The sequence below is a fragment of the Aplysia californica genome, unplaced genomic scaffold (assembly GCF_000002075.1).
Source record: "Aplysia californica isolate F4 #8 unplaced genomic scaffold, AplCal3.0 scaffold00121, whole genome shotgun sequence".
NCBI lineage: Eukaryota > Metazoa > Mollusca > Gastropoda > Aplysiida > Aplysiidae > Aplysia > Aplysia californica.
The window spans coordinates 372,920-390,113 of NW_004797391.1; the positions used below are offsets into that span (position 1 = coordinate 372,920).

At 38.6% G+C, this 17,194-nt stretch overlaps 1 protein-coding gene across 1 annotated transcript in view; it reads left to right on the forward strand.

The window, feature by feature from the left end:
• The window catches only part of LOC101851943 (RING-type E3 ubiquitin-protein ligase PPIL2), a 64,401-nt gene that overhangs the window by 5,446 nt on the left and 41,761 nt on the right, over positions 1 to 17,194 (forward strand). Inside the window, exons 2-14 of the mRNA XM_005096090.3 lie at positions 928 to 1,032; positions 2,045 to 2,107; positions 3,202 to 3,253; positions 4,220 to 4,363; positions 4,931 to 5,020; positions 6,955 to 7,030; positions 9,586 to 9,695; positions 10,329 to 10,373; positions 10,833 to 10,908; positions 13,100 to 13,206; positions 13,807 to 13,896; positions 15,345 to 15,378; positions 15,935 to 16,052. Coding sequence (XP_005096147.2) covers positions 928 to 1,032; positions 2,045 to 2,107; positions 3,202 to 3,253; positions 4,220 to 4,363; positions 4,931 to 5,020; positions 6,955 to 7,030; positions 9,586 to 9,695; positions 10,329 to 10,373; positions 10,833 to 10,908; positions 13,100 to 13,206; positions 13,807 to 13,896; positions 15,345 to 15,378; positions 15,935 to 16,052 — 1,110 coding nt within the window. The remainder of the gene's footprint in view (positions 1 to 927; positions 1,033 to 2,044; positions 2,108 to 3,201; positions 3,254 to 4,219; positions 4,364 to 4,930; positions 5,021 to 6,954; positions 7,031 to 9,585; positions 9,696 to 10,328; positions 10,374 to 10,832; positions 10,909 to 13,099; positions 13,207 to 13,806; positions 13,897 to 15,344; positions 15,379 to 15,934; positions 16,053 to 17,194) is intronic.

Genomic DNA, 17,194 nt, shown 5'->3' on the forward strand with positions numbered 1-17,194 from the left:
ATTTGTATGAAATGACTTGATCTGCTATTTTCCTATTTTATGAACTATTTACTCACTGATTCAATTAATCACAGGACTTCAGTCAGCTGAATCTCTCAGCATGGTTTGGGATTATGAGAAGGAAAAATCATGTCCTTGCTAAAGTTCTAAATGAACTTAAGGGAATTTACAGATTGAAAAATGTTGAAGCCTTTTAACATATTTCTTACTACACACGAGGTTCCCCTTGCTCACAATTCATCCAGAGCTTCCGCCACTCAAGGATATAATTTGATTTGAAGTGATAAACTATAGTTGCCTTCTTCTATCACAGTGGTTTTCCTGGCAGAAATAACATGGGAGGAGCACCATGACCATGCTTACAGTATAAGAGGTAGATCTAGACCTGTGAGAAGGCCAGATGGTTGTATAAATAGTGGTGGTTGTTCATTTGCGTGGTTAGTATAGACAAAGAATTAAAACAGTCCAGAGAGAAGAAGCTGATCATTCTAAAATTTATTGAGACGGAGGAGACCACTCCTGGCAAATGTATTTCTTTGAAAAAGGATCACACTTTATAACTGGGATTGTAACAGAATTTGTTTCTTTTTTTATCTCTGTATCTTTAAGAGAGAAGGTATTATAACAATATTAAACTCTTGGATGATGTGCATGTGTATTACAAAGTATTTGACATTGAATAGACTGAAATGAAAGTTACAGCCTTGAGAATTTCCTGGTTTGGACCAATTTTGGGGGTCTGAAGACATCACCTTCTGATTAGGCTCTAGAGGAGTCGACTGAGGAAGGGAATAGTTAGTTGTGTGTATTTTAAGTCAACATATTGCATCTCTGCTCATACTCAAACTTATTTCACAGGAAATTATAAACTTTATTGATGTTTTTATCTGTTTGATAAATTTTATTTTTTTACCTATTTTTCTCCAGATATCTGACTAATTCAGAGTGGAAATATGAATGGGGTGGCTACAAAGGAACTCAAAATACTGGGGAGAACTCAAAGTTCCGCAGACTGCCATTTCATTGCTGCAGGTAAAGATAAATGCCATCGCTGTTACTGTAAGTCCAGAGTGAATGCTATTTATGTATAAATCCTTCCAACCCTTTACTTTCACCCTCTCTCTGCCCTTTGCCATTACTGTTCCTTTGTGCAGTAGAGGCCTTCATCAGTTGTGAATGATCTTGAATGTGCATTCATTATTTAAGCTGCCTTGTTGGTGTTATTCTGGGATGACATCCTCTGTGGCTTTGGAGACCAGCTCTGAGAACAGCAGTCTCTCTTGCAAAGGCCACTTTTCAACAATTTTTGTAGTCTTTCAACTTTAGTGCACCTTTTTATGCATACCTGCTTCCTCTTAATATTCAGCACTTCTCTTAACTCAACTGGAGGTGCTCTTTCCTCATGTCTCTCCATCTTGTCCAGTCAGCAGTAATGTCCCCTTCCAGGGCACAGTGTTGATACTGACTGCTTTAAGGCCTCTCTTACAGATGTCCTTGTATTGAAATATGAGTGGCCAATAGTTATTCTTACAGTTGTCCGTTTCCCCGCAGAGAATGTTATCTGGAATGGGGCCATCTCCCATATATATATTCGATGTGTCATAGCCAGTGCAGTCTCTGCTGTCTGAACACATTGATGTTATGCCTGGGAATTGGTCTATTGAGGACAAACTGTTGCCTGGTACTTATTGTTTTTCAAAAGGCACCTTGCCACACAAATTCAGTTAACATATTACTATGTTCATTCTTTACTATGGTTCAGAGTTATGAAACCAGAAACTGTTGTAAAATTAAAAGAATAGAAATGAAATATTAGGATATTCAGTCAAATTCTATTACATTAAAGGAAGAACTATCACAGTTTTAGAACTGAGGAAAACAGTTTTATGAAGTACATGCATAAAAAGTCCCTTGCCCAGCATAATTTAGAAAGATTGTTAAGTTATTGTTGCTCTACGATAGAACAAAATACTGTAAGGTGGCATTGTGATTTTATGAGAGTTGTTGACTTTGTTAGACCTAATGTCCCTTTCTCTCTTTGCAGCATCTCCTTGCAGCCTTTTGAAAATCCACTATGCACGAAAGAAGGGGTCATATTTGACTTGATGTAAGTACATGTTAGACAATTATTAGATACTTTTTTTTTCATAAGTTTTGTATTTTTATATCTTTGTTATCTTTCGCTTTTTATTTGTTCAGTTTAGTTATGTGGTGTGTGGCTTAGACAAACAGTTTGGTAAAGTGTGGGAAATGTAGTTGGCTGGAATGCCAAAATGGATATATCTTCAAATGTCTGCAGTGGATGTGTGTAGCAAAGATATTCCAGTGCTCAGCTTCCAAGGCAGATTGTTGGTTGGGACTTAAATGTTGTAATTTTGATAAAACCTGAACTCAAGTTTAAATGATGTAAATTAAATAACATTTTCTATTGTTCATCTTTGTGGGGGTTTTGTTAATAATATCAACATGTCTAACTTAATTTAGTTAAGTTTTTGCAAATGTCTTAATTTGAATTAGCTTGTTGCATTAATCCATTTTACATTATTCTTACACTATTTACTGGTATCGTCACATGATGCCAATAGTGTCTTAGCATCCTGCCACGGACACTGTGGTTTTGATCAGGTGCCTTTTATTATGACAATTTTTCTGTGTCCGTTTGCTATTATAAATTACAGGTATTCAGTCAGGCCAAATGGTAATTGTGTGTCAAATAACTTTTTGAAACCGGAAGTTTACTTACACAGACCAAACTGACACAAGCTCCTATTGATTCTGTTTTGGTGGACAAAGTATAGAAGTCTGGGTTATGAATGTCTTACTCCTTCATAGACACAATTTAGATCATTAAGGAGGCAGCCTGCTTCAACCCTGCTTATTGGAGCTGACCTGGGCTGGGAGGAATATAGAATCATAAAAAAAGATGGAAATACTCTATAGAATCAACTTCAGTGCAGTAGAATCACATCTTCTTTGAGCTTGGTGAAGAGATTATCATTACCCCGTCGCCCCCCCCCAACCTTAATGGCCTTTAGAATTATGTAGAGAAATTTATACAAAAATCAAATTATTTAGTCTACTATTCTAAAATGTGCTGATTTCCTTGCAGATTTCCTTTAGATTAAGTTGTTGGAAGATGTTTTGCTTTACCTTGTTTGTTTTTTTGCTAAATTTGTTTGTTTTTTAAACTGATTTTAACAGGAATATTGTCCCATTCCTGAGGAAGTATGGAGTCAATCCTGCAAATGGAGAGGTTGGTGGATGAGTTCATTATTGTACAATCGAACCTGCCTTAGCGGTTATGTCTCCATAGCGGTCACGTCACCTGTACTAGCGGCCACTGTTCTCTGACACCCTTGCCATTTTCCTATAATTTTTACCTGTGAAAAGCAGTTCCTGTCCAACATAACCACTGCTAGTCATTTTAGCAATAATTCCACCTCAAAACCTGCACACAGCAGTCACTTGCTACAAGAATGTTCCACCAACTCATCCTCAGACTGAGCGTGTATGTTCAATTAATGCAAAGAAGCTCATATGATAGATAACAATTTTGATGGAAATAAAGTGGAAGACGAAATGAAGATTTCAGATTTTAAGCAATTAATTGACTTATTTGCATTAAATAAGTGGCCGTTAGTCTTACCCTGTCCATAGTGGACTGGCCTATAATTGTCCTTTTACTCTGTTATCTTGAGTGACTTTTACGGGCAGGTTCGACTGCATCTTTTCTTAAACGGAATCTGTTTTGTTATTTAGTTGGGAGGGGGCTATTGACAGCTGTGTTGAAGTTCTTGTCATAAGATTATCGCTGCCTGTTTGTTAATTGTTGTTTTTGATGGATTTTCTTGGACTTGGATGTGGAAGAAAACCTCAATCAAGATTTGATATAAAACCAAATACTGATGGAGACAAAATGATACAGATTTCTACTCTTAAATTTGTTCATACTTTCATTGCAGTAACAGTAGTATTGTATCCTTTCTAAAGCTCTGTGATTGGGATGTACGGCTGGCTGGAAGGCACCACTGGTAGGTTGTACTTCTTCTCTGTTGTTGCTGTCATTCTATCTTGCTTTTTTCCTGCACTGAATAAGCATTTTTGTGCTGAGGTGCTTCTGTTTACTCAAACTGAAGCTGGTTGCCATTTGAAGAACTGTTTTCATTAAAATTAATGTTTGTCGATTATTTTGTGATATTTTATTCCTCTCAATGTCCAGAAAATGACGGCCAAGGACCTGGTCAAGTTGACATTCCACAAGAACTCTGATGGAAAGTACCACTGTCCAGTCACGTTCAAGGTCTTCAACGAGAACTCTCACATTGTGGCAATTGGTCCCAGCGGAAATGTCTTCGCTTATGATGTACGACTGCTAGTGAATTTAGTGTTATCTGGGGGTTTTTATTTCATCACTTTAATTTTTTCCTGTTCTTCATTAGTGATTTACACTTTTGAATGCCTTTAATCTTTACTTTTGAAGTGGTAAATAATTCTTTTCACATAATAAATGAATGCGGAGATTTTATTCCTGAATGTGACAAATACTTATCTTACTTGTTTAAAGAACACATCTATTCTTTGTCTCAAGGTATCTGTTCACACACAAAAAAATGTTTTATGCTTTTAATGAATGATAGAACTGCTGATGTTTTAAACTTAAGTAACATGTTTAAGGCTAGTGGTGCAAATGCGTTTAGCCGTGAAGAGTACTTTTTTAAAGAATAATAATCTGTCTCTCTATACTATCAGATTTGTTTTCCAATTTAGTTTGGGTAAAGACAAATACTTCAGTGTGATAACAGAAATTTAGTTTCAAGGAAATGTGAGAAGGAAAATATAGAGGGGAAAAAAGAAACTGTGTAGCTCATAAATCAAATATGTTAGAAAGTTAGTTTTATAAATGGTTCCTCTTATGTGTATGTTTGCACAGGCTGTAGAACGCTTGAACATCAAACCTGCTTACTGGAAAGATCTCCTTACAGATGAACCATTTGTTCGCAAAGATATCATCACCATACAGGTCTGTTCTTTGAATGCTTTGAAAATTTTAAACTCTATTTTTTATACATGTATAGATTCCAATTAATTACTGCAGGATATGACTCACATTGCATCATTGTGTGTTCATCTTCAGCCAAAAAAGAAATTTTCAGTCCGTCTTTCTACCTGCCCTCCTTTTTCAGTGTTCAGTTTCATTTTTCCTTATTTGTATAATTTATTCATTTTACTCTCATCAAACTTGATTTCCTCTTCCCTTCTAATCTGTCTATCAGCTCCATTTACTGTCTGTCTGTCTTTCTGTCTGTATGTCCATGTCTCTCTGTCTCTCTGTCTCTCTGTCTCTCTCTCTCTCTGTCTCTCTCTCTCACACACACACACACACACACACACACACACACACACACACACACACACACGCACACTCGAGGTACATGATGACTCTCACTCCTTTCAGTCATCCTTTTGTCCTAAATTTTTCTGACATACTACTGCTAATTACCCCCCAACCCCACCCCGCTAAAAACAATGTTTTTTTCCTTACTTTTTTAATGATTGTAGCTCATAGAATCATGCCATCAGTATCAGTCCATTGAGTATCATTCTGGGCTATGATGTGGTTGACACAGGTTTGAGTCTCAAATGTGGCTTTTTGAGCATATATGTCGTTCTCTAGAGTTTTCCAAGGCTCTTTATCTACTTAGATGTTGAATTCAGAGGTCTTGCCTTTTACTAGGTAGCGTAAACACGGCCTCGCGGGCACTCGCGGCCTTCCGACCGCATGGTATCGGTAAAATCGGGGTGATTCCGATCGCTGTTTCTTTGCTCTTTCGCTATAAAACACCAAATGCCGTACACCTTGTAAAAGTTCCGCTTTTCCTCGTTACAATGGTGTAAGTTGTTTATATGTCTGATTAGTAGGAGCTGGAGAATCGTCGACGAAAGCGAAGCGCCTCGCGGTCAGAATGCGTGGTCGGCCGGTTGAAAAATTGACAGGCGTGCATTCAAATGCTTCGCGGAACGAGGGATGATTAAATACCGTCTTTTCATTGGCAGAGAACTGTAGAGCTTTAAACGGGCTTTCCCGTGATATAAGTTTAGTCTTTGGCGTCTTTATAGAAAGCTTTTAAAAATACCGTCAAAATGTTTAAAGATCACTTTTTACACAAAATATGTAAAATACCGGCTTATAAAAAGTATTAATTAAAAGATCAGTTCATATCTTATTAGAATAAAGTGATTAAATTGGAATTATTTTACATCAATCCTTCCGCGAGACTCAGAAAGCATGTGACCCCGCATCCGTGGTACACTATAGTAGGCCTATAGAGCCGACTCGCTCGCCGCGGGGCCCGGTGCAACGCCGGCCGGGTCAACGCTCTGTGTTTTTGTCGAAATAACGACAGATCATCGTGTTTGAGGCAATAAAATACTGATTTGTAAAGATCTCACATGCACAGTCTTGAAAAAAAATATGCTCCATATATTTGTTATAGTGATTGTACTCTGTTAATGTGGAGATGTTTAGTGGACTTGTTACTTTTTTATTGTCTGTCAAACATGGGGTTGCAGCCAGTGACTGACTTTAACAAATTTGATCAAATTTTAAACAACTACAATTTTCTGAAAAATTGACGGAGAGGTTAAAGAATGGTACCAAAATGCTCAGTGAATATAGGCCTTTCAAATGGAACAGATAAATTTGGCATACAGCTAGTTTGAAAATTTAGTTTCTGGTACCTACTTTTACAGAAATTCATGGAACTGAAACGGGAGTAAACTCGTACCATACCCTTCCATGCTTCAAGCTCAAAGCATGAATTTTTGAATAAACAGTGATAACAAAAAAAGTGTTTTGAGATCAAATGTGATGTTTTTCATTTGATTTCATCTAAACTACAGAAATACTTTTTATTTTGCTTGATCACATTGTGTGTATTATTTGCTTGTGTTCAGGATCCCACTAACCTGGATAAGTTCAACATGCAGTCCTTCTATCACATCAAAAAGAACCTGAAACTAGTTGATGAAGGTTGGTAGAACTTGTTATATATTGTTCATGCTTGATATAATTTTGTGTTCTAACTCATGTCTGTTATATTGTTTGAAAAGCTTTTCCCTAAAAGTTACACAGTCTCTTTCAACTTGAACTCGGCAAAATCCTGTGGAGAGGTTAAGTACAGCCAATGCCTCAGGCACCTAAAGCATTTTTGAGCGGGTATGGGGGTGAAAATTTGAATGTTAGGGGTCCTCAAGATCACAAGGATCACAGACAACAGATAAACAATCTCAATTCTACATTGACTACTCAAGACAAAAACTTGCCATCTAATAGCATTCTTGTACCAGGCTTTTAGGTATGGATGCTCTCAACCTAGTAAGTACACCAAAACATTGACCCTAACCAGCACCTTAATTTACTTAATCCTGTGAGGTTTTCCCGAAAATGTAACCAGAAACCGGTCATTTGGCACTTATGTAAGGGCCCACTAGTAACCATAAATATCATTCAATTGCTTTGAAATTTGGCACAAAGTCAACCTAAAATGGATCTTTAGACAAACCAGGTTTGAAGTATGTAGCTGTAGTAGTTTTGCTTTGGGTTGTTGTACAAATTTGACATTCTCATCATCATCATCAATGGCTTTCACCCCTGGCAGGGTACAGGCCAAATACAAGCTCCTTCCATTTATCTCTATCCTGAGCCATCCTTCCAAGCTCGTTCCAAGTGAGCGTCATCTCTCTCATGTCCCTTTCCACGCATCTCCTCCATGTTTCCCGTGGCCTAGCCCTGCCTTGTGCTCCTTGTGGGTTCCACTGCAGTGACTGTCTTTTTGGCGTTTTGGGGGCTTATATTTTTTTTAAATCGCCGAATGAGCAAGAGCAAGCCTATATTATATATTCAAATATGCTTGTGAGTGTCTAGTTCTATATATTATTGTATGTCATGTATAATGAAGACTGTTGAATACTTTCATAAATTGAGAGGCTCTCGTGGCCTAGAGGTTAAGGTGTTGGCCTCTCATTCAAAGGTCCCGGGTTCGAATCCGGGTAGTGACAGAAAAATTTTCTTCTCTAAATTTGTCTCCTTTCACCTCATTTCCTGCTCTCTAGCAATGTTCTGTCGTCTGCTTTCGTCTCCTCTTTCTGCCCCCACCCCCTCACCTCCTTTGCCCCTTCCTCTTGCCTCCTGATTCTTTCTGCTGCCTTTCTACTGCTACTCTTTCGCTTCTTCTTACTGCTGTCTTTCAGCCACACCCCTGATTTTCTGGTAGGAAAGGTCTACACCTAGCCTTCTCGGACAAGGGCGAAAAATCTCAGAGGGCCCGTGTGCAAGTTGCGCACGCTAAAGATCCCTTGGTTGTCTAAAATCGATAAGAGTAGGCTTCGGCCGCCACCCGGGCAAAATTCAAAATTTACTACCAACTGAAAATATTAGGTGTGTCCCGCGCACTCATATGACCTTATGCAGTTGCGAGCGCCGTAAAACACTTTACAAAAACCAAAAAATTCATTAATTTAAAAAAGTATGTGTGAGAAAGGCAGAGAGAATCGATTGCGAGACATGCTCAGCTGATCAGTGTGAAAAAACGTGCTGAAAATGCCTTCATAAAAAGCACGATTTCTTTGTGTGTAATGACGGTAGAAACAAAATTCCAGCACACCTCTTGGCAGAATTGGGCGGGGAAATAATGAATTGACCTTATTTAAAGCTTGAGGCCATTTTCCTAAGCGAAATAACTAGTATACGGAACAAAAACTGTAGAACCGAGTTATCTCGGTTGTGGGATTGAACGCAGCCAGCGAGCTGACCGAAATATCTCAGGCACGGAATTGAGTTAGTTAAGCTAATTGGCAAGTGAAGAGAGATGAAAAAGAAGGATGGAGCAGCAAAGCCTATGTATGCAGAGACTGAAGATGGCGTATCAAAGTGCAGAACATCTTTCCTTTTCTTGAACTCATTGTGACTGGCACTTTCTGACATATGTTGACCTAATTAACAACCTGTGCCATCATCCTTAAGTATAAAATGTTGATTAATACAGTGCAAACACTTCCAGCTGGGATTAATGGAACAGTGCCTAGTGCCACAAAAGAGGGTTCAATCAAGAAATAGAATAGCTTGCTATGTTTCATTTAGCTTAGTCTTTTATTTTTCTTGTTGGTATTATGTGCTAATTTGTGCCTTCTTATTAATCTAGAGTTTCCCTGTTACATGCGGGCACTCAAACAAGATATTGTCTGCTGTCATCTGCAATGTAATGATTAGTTTTTTCTTTATTGCAAGCAGAAGACATGAGATTATTTTATGGAGTATGTCCCTCTTTTTATTGGGAGCTGCATCTCACTCTGCTCAGGTTGGCTGTGACAGGTAGGGTGGAAACACTTTACCTCCTCAGTGGCCTTATTTGTGGCAGTTGGAGTCTAAAAGATTAACTTACTTTACTTACTTTACTTTATTTGTCCTCTTGTACCTCTAGGCGTCAAGGGGGAAAAGAGCTTTAAAAGGGTCAGCAATCACTAAAATCAAGGTGATGCTGTTGTTTGATACATCATGTTTTTCTTATTTTTCTTTCCTTTTTTTAGATGAAGAGGAAGCGAAGAAAGACCCAAAGCACAATCTGAAGTCCATAAATTTTGAGACAAAATCAGCTTTGGAGGAGCTGGACAGAGAGTACAAGCCCTCCCCATATCTGGTTGGTCTTTGTGTTGATGAACTCTGTGTAGTCGCTAAAACGAAAGACTTATCAGAGGACACATATTCATCCTCCTCATAAAACAACATAAGATTTCCCACATGATCGAATCCACTTGTATTCAATTACCAGACAAATGTCATAGCAAGTTTTCAGATGGTAGGGTGGAGGTGGTACTGAAACAATGATGCTTAAGAGATTTATCACCTAAGGTTTTCTGGTCGTGTGTCAGTTGGTGGCAAGATATTTTTCTGCTGATTTTCCTAGGCCACATCACATGTTAAACCTTCATTCTACGGGGACCAGACATGATAGAGAGTATAATACTAGACAGGTCAACTCGGCCGTCAAGAAAAACCTTTACAGTCCACTTTATGGCACATGACTGAAAGGCCATACCTGTGCTTTGTCATATCAGTAACAGAGGACTACATAAATCAAATAGTACACTTTTATGCCCACTCCATGTTTATGGTCATGGAGTGGTTGGCTGTCTACTTTCAATCATTATTCTAACATTATGTTGAGGGGGGGTGTTCTGTTTTCTTTGTTTTAATTGCTATTTTTATATTGTTTTTGTTATAGTGTTCATATAAAATTTGATCTTACAGAGTGTCATTTTCATCTCCACAGGGTGGGAAAGAAGATGAGCAAAAAAGAGCAGACAAGTTCAATGCAGTAAGTGAATCACTGAAAGTTGATCAACTAATCAAAATGAGTCTGCTAAATCTGTTCTATATTTGTTAGTTGAGGCTGCAAGTGCATAGGCATTAAACTCATACATTTTCATACTGAGCTTGAATCTTGTGCAGACCTTGTGCTGTTAAGGACTACAGAGGTGAGCAGAGTAAGCCTGATTCCCCATTTAGACTTCTCTGTTGAAATCCACCCCTTGGCCCTCATATGACCTTATGCAGTTGTGAGCGCCGTAAAACCTTACTAAAACTAACTGCCCCATCCCCTCCCCTATTTAATCCTTTTTGTTGTAGTAAAATGGAAGTGTTAAATTGGTCAGATTTTGGTATACCTTTCTCAAAAAACTTGTAATGAGTACACAGCTGTGTCATGCCACTCAACTTTGCAGTTGACTAGATTTTCAGGCTCACTATTCCACTTTGCATTATAATCTAATTTCAGGCTAACTACTCCACTGGCAAAGTTGCTGCTTCCTTCACATCGACTGCCATGGACAGGCACACTGAATTTGTAGCAGGTAGGTCAGCTCCCATGCTTTTTGAATCGTCGCACCCTTGACATGAATTCAATGAAAATTAAACATGATAATCAGGTACCTGAAACTGAATTTTCAAAGTGGCTGTATGACAAATGTTTCTGTTCCATGTGGAAAGCCTATGTCTTCTGGGAATTTTGGTAATTCTTTTTACGTTTCAGTTAATTTTTAAGAAAGCGGCAACCATTTCACGGCGATGCAAATCTTCCCCGCATCTGAGGAATTCCAGGTTTTTTTAGCCTTCTGAGGAAATTTCTCCGCCACTTGGCATCCTCCCGAGTCGCACGAAAGTCGGGGTGCTGAAGTAAATAAAAATCTAATTCGACAAGCGTAAATTCTTAATTTCGCGAAGCGATCATCGTCATCTCACGTGCTGCGTTGAAGTCGAGCGTGGCAATGTTTTGATTTCATTTGTTTTCGATTTGGATGGCTTGCTTTATTCTCGATTCTCATTTATTTGCATGCTGTTTCCACACTCGTCTCATACAGACTTCTTCCTCCCCAAATTGGTCGTGGCACTGACGATTTTCATTCTTTTTCACTTTTTGTCATTAGCATCACTGATATCAGTATAATCAAAATATTGCGGAAATCACTTATTGGCTTCAACCCCATGTTGACATAATAAAATATACTTGGCGTAAAAAAAACCCAGACACCCCTTTTTTAGTGTTTTTTGTATTGAAAGACTGATTTTAACCAGAAACAATCTCTCTATAAGGAAAGTTTGAACATTTTACAAATCAATTACACATAAAACAATTTTTTTTAATGAACTTTGTTTCCTGAAATTTGATCTTTTAATTGTATGCCCTAAAATGAGAAGTCACAGTTAATACTGCGTATAGCCGCCGTGGGCATTGGCGACTTCTGTGCACCTCTGCCTCATGCTTCGCACAAGTCTTTGTATGGGATGCTGTGGAATGTTGTTCCATATGTTTGTAAGTGCTGTACATAGCTGATCCAAGGTGACCGGCTGAGGTCTTAGGCGTCGGCGCACTTATGGTTCTCCGTCCCTTCCACTCCCTGGCTGTCTTGGTAGCAGGCCGGAAGCGATCTCGTAGGTGCAAGACTCGAATGTACCGGTCATGGGCTGGTGTCGTAGCTCTAGGACGACCCGTCCGGGGACCATCCTGCACGGATCCAGACATCTGCAAACGATTCATTAGTCGATATATCGTGTCTCTTGTCACATTGAAGATGCTTGCAACATTCGCTACCGGCGTATTGGCCCTCAGCATACCAACTGCCTGATTGCGCTCTTCGAGTTCGTTAAACGCGACATGCTGTATCTTTAGATTTAGATGTTTTGAAATGAAACTTTTAACGTTTTATTCTTGGCTACAGATAAAAGATGTGTTAAACCCATAAAATAAAATTAGAAAACCAAAATTGTTCGAGAAAAATGACAAAACTCTGTTTATAACAAAACAAGACTTGAGCTTTATTAACTGGGCACCTGATCATAAATGCAGGCTGATCAGGAGCGTCAAGTGTTCACAATCACGTGTGGAAAATTTCAGCTAAATCGGTTTTCAACTTTTCATGAAACACGCAATTAAAATGTGCCTGGTTTTTATTGACGCTAAGTATAGTATCAAGTGCACAGAATATCTGCACATTAACAGTACAGAAGATAATTACAATAAGCTAGATATGGAGCCTAATTTTGTTTCAAGACTGATAAGATCACTTCAAATCAGTGTTTGATTTGCCCCAAAAATGTGGAACTGTCATTATTTTGTTAAAACTCGGAACCCTGTCCCAGCCGGCATAACATCAGCATCCAGCCAAATAGTTTAGCTCAGTGCTGTAGTGTACTGACCGCTCTGTGTGTAAGGGTCATATACTTTCTGATTTTAAAAAAATTATCCCAAGCCAAAGAGTTTAATCCAAAAGAAAATGAACTGATCTTTCTATAAGTGCCTTTTTTAAGCTTGTAATGTATATTTCTTGTTAAAAATTTTCTTTGAAAACCTTGTGGCTATTTTAAAATGTTTTCTATTTTATTAAACTCTCAAAGGCTAAAAATGTTCTGCCGGATACGGAATTCAAAGTTCTATAGTTCTCTGCTAATGAAAAGATGATGTTTTTTATTTATCAATCTTTCCTCAAAGATTATGCAATGTGCTTATGCTACCTAAACATTTCCTTATGTATCTGTTCCCCGCAGATCTGATTGAGGAAGATGTTCTCCGGTACGAGCGGGTCAAGAAAAAGGGATATGTTCGGCTCATCACAAACCTGGGACCCCTCAGTCTGGAGCTCTACTGTGACATGGTTAGTCAGTTGTGACAGTGCACTACTAGTACTTCTCATCAGAAGGCAACGAGGGGGTTAATATACGCTATAAAACAGATGGAAAGTCAAAACTAAACTAAGAAATAAATGAATGAAAATTGAATATGGTAATTTTGGAGAGATGCCCTTTTTTTTTTTAGGTTTGTCAAGTACTATCAGGGTCAGATCCACACCATTAGTAGGTCCCTCATTTTCATAATCACTTGAGCAAGCAATGTTGTTACCGGCTGTCAAAAATGTTGGATGTCAGAATAATATTTGAAAGCCCTGTCAACACTTTCCCCAAGCTCCAATCCCTGACTGAAATGCTACAAAAATGCTTTTTTCTTCCACTCCTGACAACTTAATCAGACCAGAAGATTAAGTTTCTTTCCCCCAGTAGCATAAATTTTAATAATTAAACTCAATCTGATACCTACAAATTTTTTTGTATGATGCACAAAAGGCCTGTTTTCCTTTATATATGACTGATCACTGCCTGCATAGCAATATAATTTTAATGGAGTGTTATCATTATCAGTCAATAAAGTAGTTTGTGGATGAGTATCCTACAATTTCTGTTCTGTTTTGCCCCTGTAGGTACCAAAGACCTGTGAGAATTTCCTCAAGCATTGCCTCAACGGTTACTACAACAACACAATCTTCCACAGGTCAATACGCAATTTCATGGTAAGTACACTGATTGATTTTATACCTTTTGTAAGGGAGGGAGGTGCAACTGGCAGGTTTTGTTTATTTTACAGTAGTCTCCGCCTAAACGCCCGGCGCCCTGGAGGGCTTCTTAACGTGTGTTTATATGGAGCATTCGTTTACATGAACCTGTGAAAAGGGAAGAAGAGATGCAATCATCTCTTTTCGTTGATATTCTAGTGACTTCCCTTGGGGGGGGGGTGTTACTTTGGCCGATAATATGACGACACTTGACTGTTTTGTGGAGGATTCCCCAACTGCGGTTATGTGATCACAAAGGTGTTGAACGGGTGTGTGCGTGTGTGGAAGGGGGGGGGTTTGGAAAGACAGACTCAGTGTGATGATATGTACCATCAACTGTCAGGAACAGTTAGCCTAAGAAGAAACTGTTGGTGATAGTCAAAGGGACGACCGCTCAGCCACGTGGTTTTCCAAGCCCCGACTGTAAATTCATGGATGGCAGTTGCGAGCGCCGTAAAACCTTATACTACTACTACATGGATGGCGTCAGAATCGTAGACATTCCAAAAGACTTTTTTCTTATGATTCGTTGAATAAGTAAGTTATAAGTTCTTCGAGCGCAGCTGATTAGGCCTACTTGACTAATCTTTAATACGACAGAGGCCTATCTAGTGTTCTACAGCATTCATGCTTGTTGCGCATCATATTCATAGGCTTTGGTCTAACTACATTTGTAATTGCTTCAATCTCCCAAACACCAGTCAGAAACCTTCTCTCAAACTCCAAGATGCATTTCGAATGATCAATCAAAAAACATTTCAGTCCCCCCAACCCCCTCCAACATTTTCACCCATCCAGTCCTAGATTTATGTGTCCATGGAAAGTCAGGTGTGAAAGCGTTGTCCGTCACTCTCTTTGCTCTGCGTAAGGGGCAGTCTCACCGAAATAATGTTGTCTAGGCTTGTCTTGTAGCGAAAATTACTCCTAGTCAAACTTTGCCTGTTGGCATGTTTCGTTGATCGAAGCGTGCGTTTAGAGAGAGAGGCCGTACGTTTGTACGTCTAAATCTTTTTTATATATGTATATATATATGGTAAAAAACCTGTCGTATTACGAAAGCGTGTGTTTGAGCGGAGCGTGCTTTTGTTTGGGGTGCGTTAAGGCGGAGACTACTCAACTATCTTGCTTTGTTTGTCTGTCATACTTTTTCTCTACCCCAAATGACCTTTTTCATTATGTCAATGTGCTTCTCTTTCATTTTTTTTTTTTTGGGGGGGGGGGTAAGCATGTTGCTTTGTTTTGTGTTAAGTCCATATTTTAGTATTAGCATCAATAATACAGTATACGGGTGGTTCGTTGAGTTCCCTGGTCCTGCTTCTTCTCCTTTTCAAATTTGATTTACCACCTCCAAAGTGTCCTTCATAAACTTAATCCTATTGTAATCCCATTTGCATTTTCTTCCACAGATACAGGGAGGTGACCCAGAGGGTACAGGAACAGGTAAGTTGATGCAGACATGTAATACTAGTAATAGTGATAGGGTCTTCTTTGTGATGTGTATCATTCCAGTTTTCTTCTCATTTTTTTCTTTAAGCACCTTTAGTTTGTAGGCTTAATACTATTTTAATACTGTTGCAAGTGATGTGCTCAGGATACTCCTTCCTCGGAAGTGTTTCTGCACATGACTATGTAATGTCATACCAATGAGAGTTTATTTTTGCAGGTAATGAGAGAGTGCCACTGGTAGGTCCTTCTTTTCTTTCCCTTTGTTGTTTCTATCTGCCTTACTTTTTCCCAGCCCTAAACTACCATTATTTTGTCCTTGGGGTTTTATGCGCCCCGCATAATTTAGCAAATTTTGATCATTTTTTGCATAATTTCTTATTATTTTCCTTTATCATTCTTTGTTAAAATTAACAGAATCGCATAATTTCACATTTTTGGGCTCAGTTCGCATAATTCAGAATTTCTTTTGCATAAAACCACGGGGACAGGTTATTGTACCATGTTTCTGTTTACTCAAACAAAACAACAAAGAGTTTATCCCTGTCCCCAGGAGGTACTTCTATCTGGGGCACCCCTTTCAAAGATGAGCTCAAACCGAACCTGACACACACAGGGCGTGGCGTGCTTAGTATGGCCAACAGTGGACCCAACACCAACAAGTCACAATTGTGAGTTTGAATATTTTACCACTTTTTTTTGTAAGACTTTTTTCAATAAAGTGTAAGGTATTTTGTTAAGACAGGATCTGTGAATTATCATCTACCTCCTACAGAATTATTGCTCTTGCCATTGTAACCCAAAAATTGCCATGATTATACTAGAGTGAGACCAACTTCAACTTGTCGTGTGCTTTGAAATATCCTTCAGAAGCAGTATATACGCGCTCGCATGATATGATAGGTGTAAGTCCCCTTTACACTTCATAAGAATATTTAAGTTTAGGAAGAGATGGGATCTCAAACCTATCATCAGTCAGCTGTAAAAATGCACCAAACCAAATTTTTTTTGGGCAGTTTCTGTATCATGTGTTGTACCTGTTGCATGTGCTTAAAGTCGAAGTTCAAATTCTAGATGTTGAAAAAAAAAAATGAAAAATGCATTATAATGCAGGTATGATTGTTAAAAGAATGAAACCGTTTTTTATCTCCCTTACAATGTTGCTTTCTGGGCTTAATACATTTCAACAGCTTGCTGACGATAAAATGTCCATCTGCATAGTGCTCCACCAAATGGTTGAAGAGCCTTAATAATAGTTACACTAACAGTCACTGTGCTAGAACACCCCAGTGAAAATTCAGACCAGGGTCATCCATACTGTAGAACAGTGTGTTGACAAGCGCAAATTCGAAAGCAGTATTTCCTCCTTGGTGACACTCATACTGCTCATCAGACCCATAAGGGGCAGAGAAAGCAGCACAAATAAGTGACAAACTTCAGTGCTGCTGATATTATGTATGCTAAATACTAGAGTACTTTGACTTGGACCCTGTTTAGAATTATTTATAGGAGTCAGAAAAAAATGCTATTTTCATGTTTGCTGCCAATATATACAGTACTGTGGAGTCCACTTATACATATAACGAGTCCTGAAATAACGAGAAGTCTGTTATAAAGACACTATTATAAAACCCTGTTTTTTCCCTTCTTTATCTTTCTAAATAAAATACTGCTATTGCACAATCAGACAAACACACGAGTCGGTTATAACGAAATATTGCTACTGCTGTGCACAGCGCACAGACAAATTACACATATTATATCCTCGCCAGTTGAGAAAGTTGTTGGTGATAGCGAAACAAAGAATGACAGA